Genomic DNA, 23,463 nt, shown 5'->3' on the forward strand with positions numbered 1-23,463 from the left:
GTCTGGACGCATCTGGCCCCTCTCCACAATGGAACCTAAAAAGCTGACAGACTGAGTGTGAAAATGGCACTTCTCTGCCTTGACAAACAGTTTATTTTCACAGAGTCTCTGGAGAACAGACCTGACATGATGGTAATGCTCTGATGGGGTGCAAGAAAAAAAATCAGTATGTCATCCAGGTAAACAACTACATACTGATTTAACACGTCTCTGAGCACGTCATTAACTAACGCCTGGAAAACAGCGGGGGCATTGGTGAGACCAAAAGGCATAACCAGGTACTCGAAGTGGCCCAGAGGTGTCTTGAACGCCATCTTCCATTCGTCACCCTCGCGTATGTGGACCAGGTGGTAAGCATTTCTCAGATCCAACTTAGTGAAGATGGATACCTGGTGGAGTGGAGCAAAGACAGAGTCGATGATAGGGAGTGGATACATGTTCTTTATGGTAATGTGGTTGAGTCCTCTGTAGTCTATACAAGGGCGAAGCGTTCCATCCTTTTTCTTGACAAAGAAAAAACCCGCTCCCACAGAGGAGGAGGACAGCTGAATAAGGCCGGCAGCAAGAGTTTCCCGTATGTATTTTTCCATAGCTGCCTTCTCAGGGCAGGAGATGTTATGGAGGCAGCTGGAGGGAAGAGGGGCGCCAGGAAGGAGTTCAATCGCACAGTCGTAAGGGCGGTGAGGGAGTAGGGAGACTGCACGTAGCTTGCAGAAAACCTCTGCTAAATCATGATAGCGTGGGGGTACCATGGTCAAGTCAGGGGGAACTGGAGGAGCTCGGGTGAAGATCTTAGGGCCAGACAGAGCAGATCTGAGACAGTTGGAATGACAAAAGGGACTCCAGCCAGTGATGGTGCCCTTAGACCAGTCTATTTGGGGATTGTCACGGCGGAGCCAGGGCTGGCCAAGCAGTAGGGAAACATGAGGTGATTGGATCAGGAACAGTTGAATACTCTCTGTGATTTCCCAAACACAGCAAGGTGAAGGATCAGGTGCAGGGAGTCACACGGGAGAGGATCCTACCATCCAGGGCAGTAACCTTCTTAGGTGAAGGAAGCTCCTCCAGGGGCAAGTTACTCTGAGCAGCCAAAAAGGAGTCGATGAAACTTTCATCTGCACCTGAGTCCACCATGCCCATAAGAGATAGAGAAGACCCCTCCCGCATAAGGGTTGCGCCCAGCTTGAGGCAACCCTTATGCGGGGAAAAGAATTAGGGGTTGAAGTCTGGCTCACCAAGATCCCCCCATGTCCTGGTGAGCCATGCCTTTTGGCCGAGCGGGACAGCGGGAGATGATGTGACCGGGCTTTCCGCAGTACAGGCACAGTCCAGCCTGAAATCAGCGCTGCTTCTCCTCAGGAGTGAGCTGAGCCTGAACCAACTGCATGGGCTCCTCCAGAGATGTGGTAGGGGAGGGGTCAGGAGGAGAGCAGGGCACAGCGGGACTGGAGGGGGGGCCACTTTGCAGCGAGACCTCGTCCCAACCACTCTCCGCCGCCAGCGTTCTAAACTCGATAGCATATTCAGCTACCGAGCGAGAACCTTGTCGGAGAGTTAACAGTCTGTTGGCGGCTTCTCTCCCCCTCACGGGGTGATCAAAGACCTTCCTCATCTCATTCACAAACTCAGGGTAAGAAAAAGAAAAATGTGAGTCTGCCAAAGCCTGCCGAAGTGCGTCGGAGTCTGCGGGGTCCGTATGGCCAGAACATTCTGTCATGGTCAGGCTAAAGCTAGGCTGAACCCCAGAAAGCAGACTCGGGACACAGGCACAGATGGAGTTAGGGAGTCAAGGGATCCCAAGGTTTATTAATAAGGTTGGATGAGGGGATGAGAACCAGGCCGGGGTGACGAGGGGGGAGCCCGGGTCTGGGTAGGCCAGGATGCTGGGCCCATGTTCCAGGGAAAGTGCAGAGACCAGCCGGGAGACCGGAGAGACTGGCAACCGAGTTGAGTCCGGAGGCAGGAGTGGACGGCAGCGCTGGTCAGGCAAGGCTGAGACACAAGACAGCAAACAACATTAAATACTTTCACCAGGAAAAACTACAAAACCCTAGTAACTACTCTGAGATTAACTCAGTAGCTTAGACCGGATGTTTCCACGTGGAGATCTGTGATGATCTGGCGGTTTGTAGGTGGAGAACCGGGTTCAGTCTCAGTGCATCAGTTAAGCTTAGTACTTTAGAAAATGTTGTCCATGTCCTGCCAACAAGATTACTGTAAACTGTCTTGTAATCACTACATCACTCTAACTGTGTGTTTCTCCAGTCAAACACATTAGCATCCAGGCTTTACCTCTCTCTCTCTCTCTCTGTCCCCTCTCTTTTCTTCTCCTGCAGGTTTTCTGCCTCCAGAACTGTAGAGTCTCCTGCTGCTCCCACGATCCAGCTCAACCGACACTGTTACACTGTTACATTTAAAATGTATAAGTGTTAATGGTGTTGTTATTGCTATCACTGTTTTACTGTTTAGTCACTATTATTTTTACAGCTATTTTGCAATGTTGCCCACCCAGTTTTAACCAGCTCGGTCTAGGCCACCCACCCTGAGTCCGGTTCTGCTCAAGGTTTCTGCCTCTTGAAAGGAAGTTTTTCCTTGCCACTGTCACCTTAGTGCTGCTCATGGTGGGAATTGTTGGGTTTCTCTTTGTAAATGTTATAAGAGAAACAGTATGGTCTAGACCTGCTCTATATGTAGTGGGGAAATTTTATTTTTGAGAGTTTAAATATTGAGATTTTGTTGGTTTGTTCCCCATTTGGGTTAGTGTTATTACCTAACCTACTACAAGTTAACACCTGCAATATAGTGTAAAAGTAAATTCTTGCAGAGTGAAATCCAATTCAGTTCAAAATGCACATTAGCTACCATGTCATCCCACCGGTAGGACATGGGAAAGAGATTCTCTAATCCCTTACGGGTGTCATGCAGTTGGCGCCAATCTGTGGGAGACTCTCGGAGCTACTGAGAGAGGAGGGTTTCATTTTCCGTCATGTTCTTGAAATGTATTCAATTGAAGGGGGGTCATAGAGGGGGTGGGGTTACACCTCCGTCCACCCGTGGTGCTGCTGCTGCTATGATTGGCTAGTAGGCTAATGATTATCTCTCACATTATGTCTATATTTATAGATAAATCAAAGTAATGAGAAACATCTTGATACAAATATCTTGCAACATAACTACTCCTGGAAGTAGAATTTATCAAAAAATAAAAAAATATAATAATAATAATACTCAAGTACCTGTAACAGAGTAAATGTAACACGTTACTACCCACCACTGGAGCTGAGCCAGCTCTCAATTTACCAGTCAATCCACATTCCAGCTCCTGCCTATGTCAGGAGCTTTGAGTAGTGACTATAAGAATGACATCGCACATACAAGTGGCTAAAAAGAGTTTCCTCCACCGGGTAGCTGGGTTAACCCTCAGATACAGTGTAAGAAGCTCAGACATATGGAGAGAGCTTTGAATAAAGAAGTGGTGGAGTTATTGAGTGGTGGAGAGAGCACTTTGAGGATCTTCTGAACCTGAACAATATGTCCTCTGTGGAGGAGGGAGAGTGTTATGGCTAGGGGGAAGCCTCATCCATATCCTTTGCAGAGGTCGCTTAGGTAGTCAAGAAGCTTCACAGGGGGCAAGGTGCAGGGTGTGGCTGAGGTTCACCCTGAGGTGCTGAAGACTCTGGACATTGTGGGGCTGCCTTGGTTGACACATCTCTTCAGAGTCATGTGGAGGTCAGGACAGTATATCACAGCTCTCCCTGAGTCCTCCAGTTTTCCCCTAGTATTTTGTGTCTCTTTGTTGCCCCATCTGCCTCCCTGGTGTTTCCTCCCTTGTGCTGTCTGTCTTTGTATATGTGGGTGTGTTTTGCCTGCAGAGGCATGGTTCCAGGCACACGTGTCACCAATCAGCTTATCATTCTCTGTGAAAGACATTGTCCAGACATTGTCCACTCCAACTCCTCTGCTCAGTTTGTGGTAACACAAGGCCCTGTCTCTAGTGTTTTTGTTTGCTCACAGATGAGAGACCAGGTTGGTGGTTCCCATTTCTCAAAAAGGGGACCAGAGGGTGTACTTGAATTATCAGGTTATCACGCTGTTCAGCCTCCCTAAGGTAAGGAGAGTGTCTGGTTTGGGGACCTCCGAATTGCATCTCTACTCTTTGCAGATGATGTGGTTCTGTTGTCTTGATCAGACTCTGACTTTCAGCTCACTCTGTTTCTCAGTTTGCAGCAAAGTGTGAAGCACTTCCACGTCTGCGGCCATGGGTCTCAGCCAGAAAATGGTGGATTGTTCCCTCTGAGTTGAGGGTGAGTTGCTGCTCCAAGTGAAGGAGTTTAAGTATCTTGGGGTCTTGTTCGTGGGTGAGGGTAGGATGGAGTGGGAGATTGGCAGGTGGTTTGGTGCGGCATCATCAGTAGTGGTAAATATTGCACTGGACCATTGTGAGGAGGATGTACCTGAGCCAGAGGGCAAATCTTTTGGTTTACCAGGTGACATTCCAAACCTCACCTATAGTCATGCGCTTTGGGCAGTGGCCAAAAGAATGATCATGGCTACAAGCAGACGAAATGGGTTTCCTCTGTAAGGTGAGGTAAGGTGTAATCAATCTACCACCAGGCCCAGCCTGGTGGTAGATTGTAAATCCCATCTGGCCTGGGAAGAGCTATAAAATGTTGCTTAACATATTAAACAGTGGGGGAATAAGGATTCAACACATCAGCATTTTTTCATCAAACATATTTCCAATGCAGCAATTCATGTGAAATTTAGACCAGATATTGGTATTAACTCAATAAAACTACACAGTAAAAGAAATTGTAATATTGCAGCTGTGTCTGCAGCTGTGCTCCTTGACATTGTGCTGTCCTTCATCTCTGTGCTCACTGTAGCTCTCAACCTGCTCGTCATCATTTCAATCTCCCACTTCAGGCAGACAAACTGAACCTACATTTTTCAATGTTAAATAATGAAAAGCCTCTGTAGATGTACAAAGAGAGTGGTCTCTGAGCTTGTTGCACATGAGATTTTCTTTCCTTGAATAGTTTGGGCTGTTTTGTCATTCGGATATGAGGACTTGTTGGTTTAATGATGTTTTTCTCTCTCCCTCCAGGCAGCTCCACACACCCACTAACATCCTCCTCCTCTCTCTGGCTGTCTCAGACTTTCTCGTGGGCCTCCTGGTGACACCAAGAGAAATCTTAACAAACACAACCTGTTGGTTTCTTGGTGATCTGATGTGTTCTCTGTATAATTATGTGACTGTCGTTATTACCTGTGCTTCAATAGGAGACATGGTGCTCATATCAGCTGACCGTTATGTGGCTATTTGTGACCCTCTGCATTACACCACCAGAGTCACTGGCAGAAGAGTTAAACTCTGTGTTTGTCTGTGTTGGCTCTGTTCTGTTTTCTACAACAGTCTCTTTGTAAAGGACGACCTGACTCAACCAGACAAACATAGTTCCTGTTATGGAGAATGTGCATTTTTCATTGATCATGTTGTTGGAACTATTGACATTTTCTTGACCTTTATTTTTCCAGTTACCATCATCATAATTCTGTACATGAGCGTATTTGTGGTGGCTGTGTCTCAGGCTCGTGCCATGCGCTCTCACATTACAGCTGTCACTCTCCAGCGTTCAGCTTCTCTAACAACAAAGAAATCTGAGCTGAAAGCAGCCAGGACTCTTGGTGTTCTTGTAGCAGTGTTTCTAATATGTTTCTGTCCATATTACTGTGTTTCTCTTGCAGGGGACAACTTGTTCAGCACCTCATCTGTATCTATTGTGATCTATCTCTTGCATTTTAACTCCTGTATAAACCCTGTGATCTATGCCTTGTTTTACCCCTGGTTCAGGAAAGCTGTTAAACTCATTGTCACTCTTCAGATACTGCAGCCTGGCTCCTGTGAGGCCAACATACTGTAGAGAGTGAAATGAGATCTGCTTTACAAAGGTTTTCACTGAATTCAAAATGTAAAAAAATGTTTGTGTAAATGTACACAGTAAATAAACAGTGTATAAGAAAAGTGTTGCAGAGTCTCTTTTTAAAGATGACCTCTCTGTAACCACGAGCAACACACGTGTTCAAAGTGTCACATTGGTACATTATGGGATTATAATTGTGAAAACGTCTTTAAATATCATCAGTTGTCTTCTCATTATGCAGAATGGCCTCTCTGAGTGATATATAATTACACCACATAATCATTATTAAGTGACATGGAAATATACTATGGAAATATTCAAGAAAAGGATTTAAACATTATAGAAAAACACTATTCAAGTAATTGTACTTACTTACAGTCCAGTGGCTGGTCAGGCACTGCTGTATATTACACCTTATTTAATTCATTCATTTTCTTCAATTAGACACTATGAAAATTTCACTAATGTTTTTCTCTGGGAAGTCTGTGGGATCATTAGCAGATATGTAGAGTTAAAGTTTTTTATTTGTGGTTTGCTGGGTGCAAGTGACAGCGACCTCATGATCGAGCTGTTGTCTCACTGTTACTATGAATAAATAGAGACAATGTTGGTGAGGTCTGTTTGTATTTGCTTATTGTCACAGTAACAAAGTGGTGACGCACCATGTAATATGTGAGATCTAAGAAACTATCACTCAGGTTCAGATTAGGCACAGCATCCCTTCTAATCACATGCAGGTTTCTCAGTCGCTGCCAAAAACTACAGAGTAACCAGGCAGGAGCATCTGGTGCATTTGAACCTGCTCTCTCTTTCTATCAGCACATTAACCTCTTGTAGACTGTAGACTCCTCAAACTGCTTCCGGTCTGAATGCAGCCGAGGTAATGTTTGTATCCCACTAATGCAGGTTGATGCATATTCCCACATATCAAGGATCGTTTTAAAAAGAACTCTGACTAGATGGACATCTAGGACAAAATGACCACAGTTGGTTTATTATTGCAATAAGGTTCTTTCTAATGTTTTTTTGTGGTCTCTGTTGCTAGTTTAATGACAATGTGATGATGGAACAGCAATGATATAGCATAGCAGAATCAATAAAATAATGTACATACCTGAGACTGGAAAATTTGTTTAATTACTATTATGCCCAACTATGTCTAATGTCACTAATTTGCATCATAGCATCAATCTTATTGTATGTGCTATATTCAAATTAACAATCTCCATCTGCTTGGCAGCAAAAACACAAATAATATTTTTTTTATATAATTGTAAATATATTTGGGCAGTAAGGGGTCAAAGACCACCAAGTCACCAAGACTGGCTTTTTTCAGATCCATACCATAGCTAGTATTCAGTCTTTTCTTTCTATGGCAGATGCTGAAATTCTTGCTCACACTTTTGTTTCCTCTAGACTTGACTACTGTAATGTTTTCTTTTTGGGCCTGCCACATGCTAGCACTAAAAGTCTACAAATGGTTCAGAGTGCTGCAGCTAGAATGCTGAGTGGTGACGCACCATGTAATATGTGAGATCTAAGAAACTATCACTCTGGCTGCAGGCACTTGTCAGTCTTTATTTCCCACCTCTGGAAGAATTTCCCATGCATTCAGGAAGGTTAGGGACATGGAGTCTTAGCAAAGTCTGCATTGTGGAGTTGGCTGCTCAGAGCTTTGGTCACTAGGTTGTCAGTGTCTGTCATGGCAGCAGCCTTTAGGTGGTGGACACTGGAGGTGACAGAGGAGGCCTCCAAGGCTTGACTGTCCTAGAGATCTCCTGAGGCAGCAAACAGATACCAAGAGGCCAGAGAGGCTGCAGCTGTGGTGATCTGGTCCCTGAAGCTAAAACCCAGATGGGGTAGGAGTGTAGGGAGGCCATGGAGAAGGACTTTCAGTTGGCCTCAAGGAAGTTCTAGCAAACCATTGTGGCTCAGACTGTGTTCAGCAGGGGAGGAGAACTGCTGACCCTGACTGGAGATGCTGTTGAGCAGTGGAAAGAGCACACCTGAACCCAACCAACATCTCCTCTGTGGAGGAGGTAGAGTTGGAAGACTGGAGAGACTGAAGACTGGACAGCTGTGTTGAAGAGTTGACTGAGCCCACTCTCAGTTGACCAGTCAATTTACTTTCCAGCCATGAGTTTTGAGTATTGACTGAAAGAATGAGATACAGTGTAAGAATCTCAGAGCTAGGGAGGGAGCTTAGATTAAAGCCACTGCTCCTTCTCGTGGAAAGGAACCTGTTGAGGTGGTTCAGGCATCTACATGGGATGCTTACTGGATGCCTCCCTTTGGACACATCCAGCAAGTAGGTGTCCCAGTGGTAGACCCAGAACATGCTGGAGATATTATACTATGTATTTCATCTGGCCCTGGATCCTCCAAGAAAAGCTGAAAGACCTTGTTGTGATGTGATTTGTAGAGCAAGGGAGGAGGGACGTTAGAGACACTGGGAGAACAAATTAAGGGAATATGAGAGAGGTGAAGCAGTTATATGACTCAGCTCTCTGCAGCTCTCTGAAGATGGAGGTTGAGGACGGAGCAGAGCTCTGCTTTCCACTACTCCTCAACACCTCCTGCAGAAAGCCCACATCTCTTTGGTCTGCAGCTGTGCTCCTTGACATCGTGCTGTCCTTCATCTCTGTGCTCACTGTAGCTCTCAACCTGCTCGTCATCATCTCAATCTCCCACTTCAGGCAGACAAACTTCTCCACTGAAAATAGATTTTTTTAAACTACAACAGCCTCTGTAGATGTACAAAGAGAATGGACTCTGAGATTGTTGCATCTTGACATTAAATCAAAATTTTACCTTTTGCATTGTAGTTATAAAAGATTTTATTTTTAAAAATTGTTTGAGCTCAGTTAGATATGAGGACTTATTGGTTTAATGATATTTTTTCTTTTCTTCCAGGCAGCTCCACACACCCATTAACATCCTCCTCCTCTCTCTGGCTGTCTCAGACTTTCTCGTGGGCCTCCTGCTGATGCCTGGAGAAATCCTTTGAAGAACATCCTGCTGGTTTCTTGGTGATCTGATGTGTTCTCTGTATAATTATGTGTGTCATGGTCAGGCTAAAGCTAGGCTGAATCCCAGAAAGCAGACTCGAGACACAGTACAGATGGAGTACAGATGGAGTTAGGGAGTCAAGGGATCCCAAGGCCCCCAGGATGCCGGGCCAATGTTCCAGGGAAAGTGCAGAGACCAGCCGGGAGACTGGAGAGACTGGCAAGACCGAGTTGAGTCCGGAGGCAGGGGTGGATGGCAGCGCTGGTCAGGCAAGGCTGAGGCACAAGACAGCAAACAAAAGTAAATACTTTCACCAGGAAAAACTACAAAACGCTAGTAACTATTCTGAGATTAACTCAGTAGGTTAGGCCGGACGTTACCACGTGGAGATCTGTGACGATCTGGCAGCTTGTAGCTGGAGAACCGGGGTAGATAACAGACGGTGATGAGCAGATGAGAATCAGGTGCGACCAGCACAACTGTCGCGCCCCTGCAGGGAAGCAAAACAAACACACAAACACACATACACACGGGGAGGCTGCCATAACAGTACCCCCCCCCCAATGGGGGCCTCCTGGCGGCCGACCAGGCTTCTCTGGATGGTCCTGGTAAAAGTCTTCCAAAAGGGTGTGATCCAGAAAAAAAAAAACTTCTGGGAATCTAGGATCGCTCCTCCGGACCGTACCCCTCCCAATCCACCAGAAACTGGAAGCCTCAACCCCGGCGCCGCACATCAAGTACGCGCCTGACAGTTAAGGCAGGATGGTTGTCCACAATGTGGGGGGGAGGAAAGGGGTCCGACGGGGGACAGAGGGGGCTGGAAGACACTGGCTTGATCAAGGAGACGTGAAAGGTGGGGTGAATCCTGAGGGAGGTGGGAAGCTTGAGCTTGACTGTGGATGGGTTGATGATAGATTCAATTTCATAGGAACCAATATAGTGGGGAGCTAGCTTACGGGACTCCACTTGAAGGGGCACGTCTCTGGACGAATATGTTCCTGGCCAACACGTTGGCCAGGAACATATTCAGGCTCTGGTGAGCGTCGGCGGTCGGCCAACTGGTGGTTACCATGAAGGGGGTTATACCTGTAGTGGAGCTGATGAGGGAGTTGTGGGCATATTCTATCCAAGGGAAGTGAGTACTTCAAGATGCATGGTGACACACCAAAGGGCTGCCTCGAGGTCTTGATTTGCCTGCTCTGTCTGGCCATTGGTTTGCGGATGATACCCAGAACTCAGACTAACGGATGCCCCCAGAGCCTTGCAGAATGCCTTCCAGACTTGAGAGGTGAACTGGGGCCCTTGGTCTGAGATGATGTCCTGGGGGAAACCGTGGATCCTGAACACATGAAGTATGAGAAGGTGAACAAGAGGGAGAGAGAGAGTCAACAAGAGGGACAAAGTGGACACCCTTGGAGAAGCGATCGTCAATGGTGAGAGGCCAGTGACAAAGTCCAAAGCTATGTGGGACCAGGTACGGCCCAGGATGGGCAGGGGACGTAGGAGCCCAGCAGGTAGCTGGTGGGATGCCTTACTCCGGGCACAGATGGAACAGGCTGCCACAAAGTCCTTGGTATCTCTAGTGAGAGTTGGCCACCAGAACCTCTGCCGGATGAACTTGATGGTATGCTGGGCGCCAGGGTGACAGGCCAGCTTAGAAGAGTGTCCCCACTGGAGTACATGTGACCTAACAGACTCAGGCAAAAACAGAAGATTAGGAGGTATGTTACCTGGACCTGGCTGAGACTGCTGAGCCTCCCTCACCAGCGTCTCCACCTCCCAGTGGGCAGCTGATACTATGCAGGACAGTGGTAGTATATTTTCCAGATGACTCTGGACTGGTCTGATGGGAGAGTGCATCAGGCTTAAGATTGCGGGTACCTAGACGATAGGAAAGAGTAAAATTAAATCTGCCGAGGAACAGGGTCCACCGAGCCTGGCGAGAGTTGAGCCTGCGGGCGGTTTGCAGATAGGCCAAGTTCTTATGGTCAGTCCAAACGACAAAGGGATGTTCTGCTCCCTTCAGCCAGTGTCGCCACTCCTCAAGAGCCAGTACCACAGCCAAGAGCTCCCTGTTTCTAACATCATAGTTTCTCTCTGCTGGGGATAAGTGGTGAGAGAAAAAGGCACAGGGATGAAGTTTCTGATCCACCACCAAGCGTTGTGAGAGAACTTCCCCGACCCCCGTCTCTGAGGCATCCACCTCAACAACAAACTGTTTGGATGGGTCTGGGTGCACTGGAACTGGTGCAGAGGTGAAACTAGACTTGAGACTAGAAAAAGCTAACTCAGCTTCAGGAGTCCAGGAAAAAGGGAGTGAAGTAGAGGTTAGTCTAGTTAAGGGTGCTGCTACTTTGCTATAATTCTGAATAAATCGACGAGAGAAATTGGCAAAACCCAAAAACCTCTGGAGTTGCCTGCGGGTCTCTGGTCAGGGCCACTCCACCACTGTCTGCACCTTAGCTGGGTCTGGACGCATCTGGCCCCTCTCCACAATGGAACCTAAAAAGCTGACAGACTGAGTGTGAAAATGGCACTTCTCTGCCTTGACAAACAGTTTATTTTCACAGAGTCTCTGGAGAACAGACCTGACATGATGGTAATGCTCTGATGGGGTGCAAGAAAAAAAATCAGTATGTCATCCAGGTAAACAACTACATACTGATTTAACACGTCTCTGAGCACGTCATTAACTAACGCCTGGAAAACAGCGGGGGCATTGGTGAGACCAAAAGGCATAACCAGGTACTTGAAGTGGCCCAGAGGTGTCTTGAACGCCATCTTCCATTCGTCACCCTCGCGTATGTGGACCAGGTGGTAAGCATTTCTCAGATCCAACTTAGTGAAGATGGATACCTGGTGGAGTGGAGCAAAGACAGAGTCGATGATGGGGAGTGGATACATGTTCTTTATGGTAATGTGGTTGAGTCCTCTGTAGTCTATACAAGGGCGAAGCGTTCCATCCTTTTTCTTGACAAAGAAAAAACCCGCTCCCACAGGGGAGGAGGACAGCTGAATAAGGCCGGCAGCAAGAGTTTCCCGTATGTATTTTTCCATAGCCGCCTTCTCAGGGCAGGAGATGTTATGGAGGCAGCTGGAGGGAAGAGGGGCGCCAGGAAGGAGTTCAATCGCACAGTCGTAAGGGCGGTGAGGGAGTAGGGAGACTGCACGTAGCTTGCAGAAAACCTCTGCTAAATCATGATAGCGTGGGGGTACCATGGTCAAGTCAGGGGGAACTGGAGGAGCTCGGGTGAAGATCTTAGGGCCAGACAGAGCAGATCTGAGACAGTTGGAATGACAAAAGGGACTCCAGCCAGTGATGGTGCCCTTAGACCAGTCTATTTGGGGATTGTCACGGCGGAGCCAGGGCTGGCCAAGCAGTAGGGAAACATGAGGTGATTGGATCAGGAACAGTTGAATACTCTCTGTGATTTCCCAAACACAGCAAGGTGAAGGATCAGGTGCAGGGAGTCACACGGGAGAGGATCCTACCATCCAGGGCAGTAACCTCCTTACGTGAAGGAAGCTCCTCCAGGGGCAAGTTACTCTGAGCAGCCAAAAAGGAGTCGATGAAACTTTCATCTGCAGTCCACCATGCCCATAAGAGATAGAGAAGACCCCTCCCACATAAGGGAGATCCCCCCATGTCCTGGTGAGCCATGCCTTTTGGCCGAGCGGGACAGCGGGAGATGATGTGACCGGGCTTTCCGCAGTACGGGCACAGTCCAGCCTGAAATCGGCACTGCTTCTCCTCAGGAGTGAGCTGAGCCCGACCCAACTGCATGGGCTCCTCCAGAGATGTGGTAGGGGAGGGGTCAGGAGGAGAGCAGGGCACAGCGGGACTGGAGGGGGGGCTGTCTTCCAGGACTGAGACGGGAACCTGATGCTGGGGCTTGGGCTGGCAGACGGGACTGGGGAGTGAATGAGGGGGCTGCTACCCAACTTGCTCTCTCCCTACGTCTCTCCCTCAGACGGTTATCTAGTCTGGTATCTAAGGAAATTAAAGTGTCTAGGGACGAGGCCTCATCACGGACTTCAAGCTCATCCTTAAGACTCTCGGACAAACCGTGAGTGAACACACTTTGCAGTGAGACCTTGTCCCAAGATCTGTGACGATCTGGCGGCTTGTAGCTGGAGAACCGGGGTAGATAACAGACAGTGATGAGCAGATGAGAATCAGGTGCGACCAGCACAACACACACACACACACACACACACACACACGGGGAGGCTGTCATAACAATGTGTCCATCATTGTTACCTTTGCTTCAGTAGGAGACATGGTGCTCATATCAGTCAACCGTTGTGTGGCTATTTGTGATTTATCACTCTACCTTCAGTGGGCTTGGTCAGTCTCAGTGCATCAGTTAAGCTTAGTACTTTAGAAAATGTTGTCCAGGTCCTGCCAACAAGATTACTGTAAACTGTCTTGTAATCACTGCATCACTCTAACTTTGTGTTTCTCCAGTCAAGCACATTAGCATCCAGGCTTTGCCTCTCTCTCTCTCTGTCCCCTCTCTTCATCACCCCCTCCTGTATTTTTGTGTTTTTCATCTCTCTTTTCTTCTCCTGCAGGTTTTCTGCCTCCAGAACTGTAGAGTCTCCTGCTGCTCCCACGATCCAGCTCAGCCAACGCTGTTATACATTTTAAATGTAACAGTGTAAGTGTTAATGGTGTTGTTATTGCTATCACTGTTTTACTGTTTAGTCACTATTATTTTTACAGCTATTTTGCAATGTTGCCCACCCAGTCTTAACCCACTCAGTCTAGGTCGCCCTCCCTGAGTCCGGTTCTGCTCGAGGTTTCTGCCTCTTGAAAGGAAGTTTTTCCTTGCCACTGTCACCTAGTGCTGCTCATGGTGGGAATTGTTGGGTTTCGCTTTGTAAATGTTATAAAGAGTACCGTCTAGACCTGCTCTATATGTAGTGGGGAAATTTTATTTTTGAGACTTTAAAGATTGAGATTTTGTTGGTTTGTTCCTCATTTGGGTCATTGTTATTTCCTAACCTACTACACTGCGTTCCAAATTATTATGCAAATTGTATTTAAGTGTCATAAAGTTTGTTTTTTGTTTGTTTTTCAATTAAACTCATGGATGGTGTTGTGTCTCAGGGCTCTTTGGATCACTGAAATCAATCTCAGACAACTGTGATAATTAGTTTGCCAGGTGAGCCCAATTAAAGGAAAAACTACTGAAGCAAAACGTTCCACATTATTACGCAGATCAACATTTTCAAGCAATATGGGAAAGAAAAAGGATCTCTCTGCTGCTGAAAAGCGTGAAATAGTTGAATGCCTTGGACAAGGTATGAAAACCTCGGATATTTCACAAAAACTTAAGCGTGATCATCGTACTGTTAAGAGATTTGTGGCTGATTCAGAGCACACATGGGTTTGTGCAGATAAAGGCACAATGAGGAAGGTTTCTGCCAGACAAATACATCAGATTAATAGAGCAGCTGCTAAAATGCCATTACAAAGCAGCAAACAGGTATTTGAAGCTGCTGGTGCCTCTGGAGTCCCGCGAACATCAAGGTGTAGGATCCTCCGGAGGCTTGCAGTTATGCATAAACCTTCTATTCGGCCACCCCAAAACAATGCTCACAAGCAGAAACGGCTGCAGTGGGCCCAGAAATACATGAAGACTAATTTTCAAACAGTCTTGCTCACTGATGAGTGTCATGCAACCCTGGATGGTCCAGATGGATGGAGTAATGGATGGAGTAGTGGATGGTTGGTGGATGGCCACCATGTCCCAACAAGGCTGCGACGTCAGCAAGGAGGTGGCGGAGTCATGTTTTGGGCCGGAAGAGAGCTGGTCAGCCCCTTTAGGGTCCCTGAAGGTGTGAAAATGACCTCTGAAAAGTATGTGGAGTTTCTGACTGACCACTTTCTTCCATGGTACAAAAAGAAGAACCGTGCTTTCCGTAACAAAATCATCTTCATGCATAACAATGCACCATCTCATGCTGCAAGGAATACCTCTGCATCATTGGCTGCTATGGGCATAAAAGGAGAGAAACTCATGGTGTGGCCCCATGGTGTGGCCCCCATCCTCCCCTGACCTCAACCCTATTGAGAACCTTTGGAGCATCCTCAAGCAAAATATCTATGAGGATGGGAGGCAGTTCACATCCAAACAGCAGCTCTGGGAGGCTGTTCTGACATCCTGCAAAGAAATTCAAGCAGAAACTCTCCAAAAACTCACAAGTTCAATGGATGCAAGAATTGTGAAGCTGCTATCAAATAAGGGGTCCTATGTTAAAATGTGTGTTGGCCTGTTAAGATGTTTTTGATTGAAATAGCTTTTGATTTCAGTAAATATGACCTCCTAATGCTGCAAATTCAACAAATGACCATTTTCAGTTCTTTACAATCTATAAAATGTTTTGAAACTCTGTTGTGCGTAATAATTTGGAACAGTGCATTTTAAGTTTTTTTATTTTTGAAAAAAATACTGTTATCATTGGGAGGTTTGTTCAATAACATTCAATTTATAACGGTTAATGAGTTGAACAAGTTAACACCTGCAATATAGTGTAAAAGTTAATTCTTGCAGAGTGAGATCCAATTCAGTTCAAAATGCATATTAGCTACCATGTAGCAGTTTTCAATGTGAATACTGTTGTATAGGACTGGATTCTTAGCTCCTGTAGCAGACATCTCACTCTAGACTGTTTTATTTTGGGGACCTCTGGATGTCTGGCCCACTCATTCTAATTTTTCCTCACTAAAATGTAGCCTCACATTGGACCATTTTTTGATTCCCTGTCTGATAACCTAGCATGACATGTTTGGTATGTATGAATTCCTTAGGTTGTCCTTCACACGATATATGTGACCTTAACAATGAGCCTACTACACCCTCTGAAAAATGGTATGTCGTCCCACCGGTAGGACATAGGAAAGAGATTGTCTAATCCCTTACGGGTGTCATGCAGTTGGTGCCAATCTGTGGAAGACTCTCGAAGCTACTGAGAGAGGAGGGTTCCATTTTCCGTCATGTTCTTGAAATGTAGTCAATTGAAGGGGGGTCATAGAGGGGGTGGGGCTACACCTCCGTCCACCCATGGTGCTGCTGCTATGATTGGCTAGTAGACTAATGATTATCTTTCGCATTATGTCTATATTTATAGATAAATCAAAGTAACGAGAAACATGTAGCCCAATGTAACAGAGTAAAAGTACAGATATTTTACCACAAATTAAATAAAAAATATCTTGCAACATAACTACTCCTGGAAGTAGAATTTATCAAAAAATAAAAAAATATAATAATAATAATAATAATACTCAAGTACCTGTAACAGAGTAAATGTAACACGTTACTACCCACCACTGGAGCTGAGCCAGCTCTCAATTTACCAGTCAATCCACATTCCAGCCCCTGCCTATGTCAGGAGCTTTGAGTAGTGACTATAAGAATGACATCGCACATACAAGTGGCTAAAAAGAGTTTTCTCCACCGGGTAGATGGGTTAACCCTCTGTTAAGAAGCGCCTTGGCACTGAAAAAGGCAGGACTCAAAGATGCGGATTCACCAGGGCGTTTATTGTCCAAAGAAAACAAGGAGCCAAAAGGGCTGGGGAAGAACACAAAGAGGCCACCAAAAGAGCGGTGGGTCTGGCAGGGTCTGGGTCCGTGACCAGAGCGGGGCCCGGGGAATAGCGCAGGTAGAAGGCAGACGAGGGAAGCCGGGAGGACGGGCTGGAGCTCGAGAGCCAGGACGACCAGGCAGGGACCAGGGGAACAGGAGGAACGCCACAGGAGAGACCACGTGAGAGACCACGTGAGCGACCTGGAGCACAGGGAGAGCACACAGGAGAGACAGGGCGAGGAAACAGCCAGGGACGCAAGGGAGGCACAGCGGTGTGGAAACACGCTGGGGACGAGGAACGAAGGAGAAGCTGGAGGAGAAGACTGCCAGGAACTTCTGGCAGCATCAGGGATGCACTGCTATGAAGAACTGTCGAGGAAGGGAAAACAGAGGGCAGGTTAAATAGGGAGAGTGATGAGGGGAAAGTGGAGACAGGTGTGGAAGGCTGCGCAGGTGTGCCTGGTCGTCGCTACTCAGAGAACTCAACGTCCGGCTCCGCCTCCCAGCCTGCAGCAAACGAGAAAAGAACACAAAACAGAAAATAATCCCTGAACCCACCCCGATGCGGCCCCAGCTGCCACATCATGACAGTACCCCCCCCCTTAACGACTGCCTCTCGGCAGTCGCCAATGTCTGCTGGGCAACACCCGTGGTGCGGGCTTGTCCGGATGTGTGGCGTGGAACTCCCTTATTAATGCCGGGTCCAGGATATCAGCGGTGGGAACCCAGCTGCGCTCCTCCAGCCCATACCCCTCCCAGTCCACCAGGTACTGGAAGCCCCGTCCCCTCTGCCGGACATCAAGGAGGCGGTTGATAGTATATGCCGGCGCTCCGTCGATGATCTACGGAGGGGGCGGAGCGGGGGCCGGAGGTTGCAGTGGGTTGCTGAGGTGGGGCTTGAGCTGGGACACATGGAAGACGGGGTGGACCTTCATGGAGGGGGGAAGGTCCAGCTTGAGGGCCACCGGATTGACCACCTCCAGGATGCGGAAAGGGCCGATGTACCGGGGAGCTAGTTTCCTGGAGGTGGACTGCAGGGGAAGGTTCCTGGTGGACAGCCACACTGACTGTCCAACCTGGTACTGGGGAGCCAGGGTCCGGTGGCGATCAGCGGTCCGATGGTTCTGTTCGGTGGTCCGGAGGAGCGCCTGGCAAGTCTGACGCCAGGTGCGGCGACAGCGGCGGAGGTGATGCTGAACGGACGGGACCGCTATCTCCTCCTCCTGGGCCGGGAACAGTGGGGGCAGGTAACCTAGTGAGGCTTCGAAGGGGGAGAGGCCGGTGGCAGCAGAGGTGTGGGTGTTGTGGGCGTATTCAACCCAGGGAAGCTGCTCCGACCAGGAGGAGGGATCCGCTGCACAGACACACCTGAGCGTGGACTCGAGGTGTTGGTTAGCTCGCTCAGTCTGCCCGTTGGTCTGGGGATGGTAGCCCGAGGAAAGGCTCACTGAGGCTCCCAGCGCCCGGCAGAAGGCCCTCCAGACCCGGGAGGTGAACTGGGGTCCGCGGTCGGAGACAATGTCCAAGGGGATACCATGGAGACGAAACACGTGGGTGACGAGGAGTTGGGCTGTCTCGGAGGCTGAGGGGAGCTTAGGGAGAGGGACAAAATGAACAGATTTAGAGAAGCGATCGATGATGGTGAGGATGATGGTGTTACCATGGGAGCGGGGCAAACCAGAAATAAAGTCCAAGGCTATGTGAGACCAGGGTCTGGAGGGCACGGGCAGGGGGCGCAGGAGTCCAGCAGGTGGGCGGTGTGAGGCCTTTCCCTGGACACAGACCGAGCAAGCTGCCATGAAACGCTGAGCATCCTCTTCTATAGTGGGCCACCAGAAGAACCGCCGGAGGAGATGCAGGGTCCGGGAGAGTCCGGGGTGGCAGGACCAGCGGGAGGAGTGAGCCCACTGGAGGACGGCGGAACGGGCTCCCTGGGGAACAAAAGCACGGTTGAACGGAGGTGCAGGGTGTGGCTGAGGTTCACCCTGTGGTGCTGAAGACTCTGGACATTGTGGGGCTGCCTTGGTTGACACATCTCTTCAGAGTCATGTGGAGGTCAGGACAGACATTGTCCACTCCAACTCCTCTGCTCAGTTTGTGGTAACACAAGGCCCTGTCTCTAGTGTTTTTGTTTGTTTTTGTTGTGGCCAAAAGAATGATCGTGGCTACAAGCAGACGAAATGGGTTTCCTCTGTAAGGTGACTGGGCCCAGCCTGGGGGTAGATTGTAAATCCCATCTGGCCTGGGAAGAGCTATAAAATGTTGCTGAACATATTAAACAGTGGGGGAATAAGGATTCAACACATCAGCATTTTTTCATCAAACATATTTCCAATGCAGCAATTCATGTGAAATTTAGACCAGATATTGGTATTAACTCAATAAAACTACACAGTAAAAGAAATTGTAATATTCCTATCCATTAAAATGTTATGTGCAATAAAGTGGAATGACAAAGGAAAAAAGTTTCCCAATTCTGGAAACTAAAATGAAGTAAACACTCTTACTCTTCTTACACTCATAAAAAATGACTAAATTTATGTGAAAGTCTTGGGGAAACTTTGGGGATGCAATGGCCCAATTACAAGGGGGGGGGGGGCACCAGAGAGAGACAGTGAGAGAGGCAGGCTTACAGGGACAATGATGTAATGTGCAGACCAAAGGAGGAGGGACATTAGAGTCCAGCAGACACTGGGAGAACGAGGGGGGGATATGAGAGAGGTGAAGCAGTTATATGACTCAGCTCTCTGCAGCTCTCTGAAGATGGAGGTTGAGGACGGAGCAGAGCTCTGCTTTCCACTACTCCTCAACACCTCCTGCAGGAAGCCCACATCTCTTTGGTCTGCAGCTGTGCTCCTTCACATTGTGCTGTCCTTCATCTCTGTGCTCACTGTAGCTTTCAACCTGCTCGTCATCATCTCAATCTCCCACTTCAGGCAGACAAACTGAACCTACATTTTTCAATGTTAAATAATGAAAAGCCTCTGTAGATGTACAAAGAGAGTGGTCTCTGAGCTTGTTGCACATGAGATTTTCTTTCCTTGAATAGTTTGGGCTGTTTTGTCATTCAGATATGAGGACTTGTTGGTTTAATGATGTTTGTCTCTCTCCCTCCAGGCAGCTCCACACACCCACTAACATCCTCCTCCTCTCTCTGGCTGTCGCAGACTTTCTTGTGGGCCTCCTGGTGACACCAAGAGAAATCTTAACAAACACAACCTGTTGGTTTCTTGGTGATCTGATGTGTTCTCTGTATAATTATGTGACTGTCGTTATTACCTGTGCTTCAATAGGAGACATGGTGCTCATATCAGCTGACCGTTATGTGGCTATTTGTGACCCTCTGCATTACACCACCAGAGTCACTGGCAGAAGAGTTAAACTCTGTGTTTGTCTGTGTTGGCTCTGTTCTGTTTTCTACAGCAGTTTCTTTGTAAAGGACGACCTGACTCAACCAGACAAACATAGTTCCTGTTATGGAGAATGTGCATTTTTCATTGATCATGTTGTTGGAACTATTGACATTGTCTTGACCTTCATTTTTCCAGTTACCATCATCATAATTCTGTACATGAGCGTATTTGTGGTGGCTGTGTCTCAGGCTCGTGCCATGGCGCTCTCACATTACAGCTGTCACTCTCCAGCGTTCAGCTTCTCTAACAACAAAGAAATCTGAGCTGAAAGCAGCCAGGACTCTTGGTGTTCTTGTAGTTGTGTTTCTAATATGTTTCTGTCCATATTACTGTGTTTCTCTTGCAGGGGACAACTTGTTCAGCACCTCATCTACATCTATTGTGATCTATCTCCTTGCATTTTAACTCCTGTCTAAACCCTGTGATCTATGCCTTGTTTTACCCCTGGTTCAGGAAAGCTGTTAAACTCATTGTCACTCTTCAGATACTGCAGCCTGGCTCCTGTGAGGCCAACATACTGTAGAGAGTGAAATGAGATCTGCTTTACAAAGGTTTTCACTGAATTCAAAATGTAAAAAAAATGTTTGTGTAAATGTACACAGTAAATGTATATGTGTTGTAAATAGTGTATTAGAAAAGTGTTCCTGATTCTCCTTTTAAAGTTGACCTCTCTGTAACCACTAGCAACATACATGTTATTAACATAGTTTCTCTGGTGCACTGGCTCCTTTGTTAGATGACTGCACCAAAGGCCTCTATTTTCTCTCTCATGAAAACAGTGACAAAGATTATTTATGGTGATACAGTACAATCAAAGAGTCTATGTTTCAGAAAAGGAGGGAGAGAGAAAAAAGAGCAAGTACAGCAACATGCTGGTCCCAGTGTGGAAGAGTCTTTTTAGATCATTGATTTATTTAAAGTAGACTGTCAGTTTAAGAAGAAACTGTAAAAATACTCAATTGCAAGTAAACCTCCTGTGTTCATTTGTCATTAATTATGTTGTCGAAGTTGTTTTGACCTTTATTTTTCAGTTACCATCATCATAATTCTGTACATGAGCGTATTTGTGGTGGCTGTGTCTCAGGCTCGTGCCATGCGCTCTCACATTACAGCTGTCACTCTCCAGCGTTCAGCTTCTCTAACAACAAAGAAATCTGAGCTGAAAGCAGCCAGGACTCTTGGTGTTCTTGTAGTTGTGTTTCTAATATGTTTCTGTCCATATTACGGTGTTTCTCTTGCAGGGGACAAATTGTTCAGCACCTCATCTTCATCTATTGTGTTCTTTCTCTTCTATTTTAACTCCTGTGTAAACCCTGTGATCTATGCCTTGTTTTACCCCTGGTTCAGGAAAGCTGTTAAACTCATTGTCACTCTTCAGATACTGCAGCCTGGCTCCTGTGAGGCCAACATACTGTAGAGAGTGAAATGAGATCTGCTTTACAAAGGTTTTCACTGAATTCAAAATGTAAAAAAAATGTTTGTGTAAATGTACACAGTAAATAAACAGTGTATAAGAAAAGTGTTGCAGAGTCTCTTTTTAAAGATGACCTCTCTGTAACCACGAGCAACACACGTGTTCAAAGTGTCACATTGGTACATTATGGGATTATAATTGTGAAAACGTCTTTAAATATCATCAGTTGTCTTCTCATTATGCAGAATGGCCTCTCTGAGTGATATATTACACCACATAATCATTATTAAGTGACATGGAAATATACTATGGAAATATTCAAGAAAAGGATTTAAACATTATAGAAAAACACTATTCAAGTAATTGTACTTACTTACAGTCCAGTGGCTGGTCAGGCACTGCTGTATATTACACCTTATTTAATTCATTCATTTTCTTCAATTAGACACTATGAAAATTTCACTAATGTTTTTCTCTGGGAAGTCTGTGGGATCATTAGCAGATATGTAGAGTTAAAGTTTTTTATTTGTGGTTTGCTGGGTGCAAGTGACAGCGACCTCATGATCGAAGCTGTTGTCTCACTGTTACTATGAATAAATAGAGACAATGTTGGTGAGGTCTGTTTGTATTTGCTTATTGTCACAGTAACAAAGTGGTGACGCACATGTAATATGTGAGATCTAAGAAACTATCACTCAGGTTCAGATTAGGCACAGCATCCCTTCTAATCACATGCAGGTTTCTCAGTCGCTGCCAAAAACTACAGAGTAACCAGGCAGGAGCATCTGGTGCATTTGAACCTGCTCTCTCTTTCTATCAGCACATTAACCTCTTGTAGACTGTAGACTCCTCAAACTGCTTCCGGTCTGAATGCAGCCGAGGTAATGTTGTATCCCACTAATGCAGGTTGATGCATATTCCCACATATCAAGGATCATTTTAAAAAGAACTCTGACTAGATGGACTCTAGGACAAAATGACCACAGTTGTTTTATTATTGCAATAAGGTTCTTTCTAATGTTTTTTGTGGTCTCCGTTGCTAGTTTAATGACAATGTGATGATGGAACAGCAATGATATAGCATAGCAGAATCAATAAAATAATGTACATACCTGAGACTGGAAAATTTGTTTAATTACTATTATGCCCAACTATGTCTAATGTCACTAATTTGCATCATAGCATCAATCTTATTGTATGTGCTATATTCAAATTAACAATCTCCATCTGCTTGGCAGCAAAAACACAAATAATATTTTTTTTATATAATTGTAAATATATTTGGGCAGTAAGGGGTCAAAGACCACCAAGTCACCAAGACTGGCTTTTTCAGATCCATACCATAGCTAGTATTCAGTCTTTTCTTTCTATGGCAGATGCTGAAATTCTTGCTCATACTTTTGTTTCCTCTAGACTTGACTACTGTAATGTTTTCTTTTTGGGCCTGCCACATGCTAGCACTAAAAGTCTACAAATGGTTCAGAATGCTGCAGCTAGAATGCTAACTAAGTCCAGAAAGTTTGACCACATTACTCTGGTTTTAGCCTCCCCTTCATGCGCTCCATACTCATGTTAGGTCAGACTTTAAAGTGCTCCTAGAGACATATAAAATTCTAAATGGGTTAGCCCCTCGTACCTGTCCGAGCTTCTTAACCCTTATATTCCCTCTGTGCTCTGCGTCCTCAGTGCAGGGCTGCTGTCTGTCCCCAGAGTTAAAAAAGGAGTCAGCAGGCTGCAGGGCCTTCTCCTATCAGGCCCCTTCCTCTGGAACAACCTCCCTATTGATATTAGACAGGCTAAGTCAGTTGAGGCAGTCAGTCTCAGTGCATCAGTTAAGCTTAGTACTTTGCAACTGGTGCACAGCAATTTCCCTCGGGATAAATAAAGTTTCTTGAATCTTATAAAATGTTGTCCAGGTCCTGCCAACAAGATTACTGTAAACTATCTTGTAATCACTGCATCACTCTAACTCTGTGTGTTTCTCCAGTCAAGCACATTAGCATCCAGGCTTTGCCTCTCTCTCTTTCTGTCCCCTCTCTTCATCACTCGCTCCTGTAGTTTTGTATTTTTCATCTCTTTTCTTCTCCTGCAGGTTTTCTGCCTCC

General features: G+C 46.5%; 2 protein-coding genes across 2 annotated transcripts; both read left to right on the forward strand.

The window, feature by feature from the left end:
• Positions 1-4,565: 4,565 nt before the first annotated feature.
• LOC108879794 (trace amine-associated receptor 4-like) lies at positions 4,566-5,924 on the forward strand. The gene is made up of 3 exons (XM_018671182.2): positions 4,566-4,578; positions 4,839-4,926; positions 5,108-5,924. Exons 1-3 carry the CDS (start codon positions 4,566-4,568, stop codon positions 5,922-5,924), a joined length of 918 nt encoding a protein of 305 aa, XP_018526698.1.
• A 13,246-nt stretch (positions 5,925-19,170) lies between these two features.
• LOC127142155 (trace amine-associated receptor 13c-like) lies at positions 19,171-21,527 on the forward strand. The gene is made up of 3 exons (XM_051069262.1): positions 19,171-19,467; positions 19,649-20,132; positions 21,029-21,527. Exons 1-3 carry the CDS (start codon positions 19,244-19,246, stop codon positions 21,359-21,361), a joined length of 1,041 nt encoding a protein of 346 aa, XP_050925219.1. The 5' UTR covers positions 19,171-19,243; the 3' UTR covers positions 21,362-21,527.
• Positions 21,528-23,463: the final 1,936 nt, after the last annotated feature.

Source organism: Lates calcarifer, unplaced genomic scaffold (assembly GCF_001640805.2).
Source record: "Lates calcarifer isolate ASB-BC8 unplaced genomic scaffold, TLL_Latcal_v3 _unitig_749_quiver_986, whole genome shotgun sequence".
In the NCBI taxonomy this organism is placed as follows: Eukaryota; Metazoa; Chordata; class Actinopteri; family Centropomidae; genus Lates; species Lates calcarifer.

Excerpts from the sequence above, each read along its gene's own strand:
- LOC108879794 (XM_018671182.2), top strand. Across the intron at positions 4,927-5,107 it reads ATTTCAATCTCCCACTTCAG|GCAGCTCCACACACCCACTA; the intron begins GCAGACAAACTG and ends CTCTCCCTCCAG.
- LOC127142155 (XM_051069262.1), top strand. The coding sequence starts at position 19,244 with ATGAGAGAGGTGAAGCAGTTATATGACTCAGCTCTCTGCAGCTCTCTG. Across the intron at positions 19,468-19,648 it reads ATCTCAATCTCCCACTTCAG|GCAGCTCCACACACCCACTA; the intron begins GCAGACAAACTG and ends CTCTCCCTCCAG. Across the intron at positions 20,133-21,028 it reads TTGTGGTGGCTGTGTCTCAG|GCTCGTGCCATGCGCTCTCA; the intron begins GCTCGTGCCATG and ends GCTGTGTCTCAG.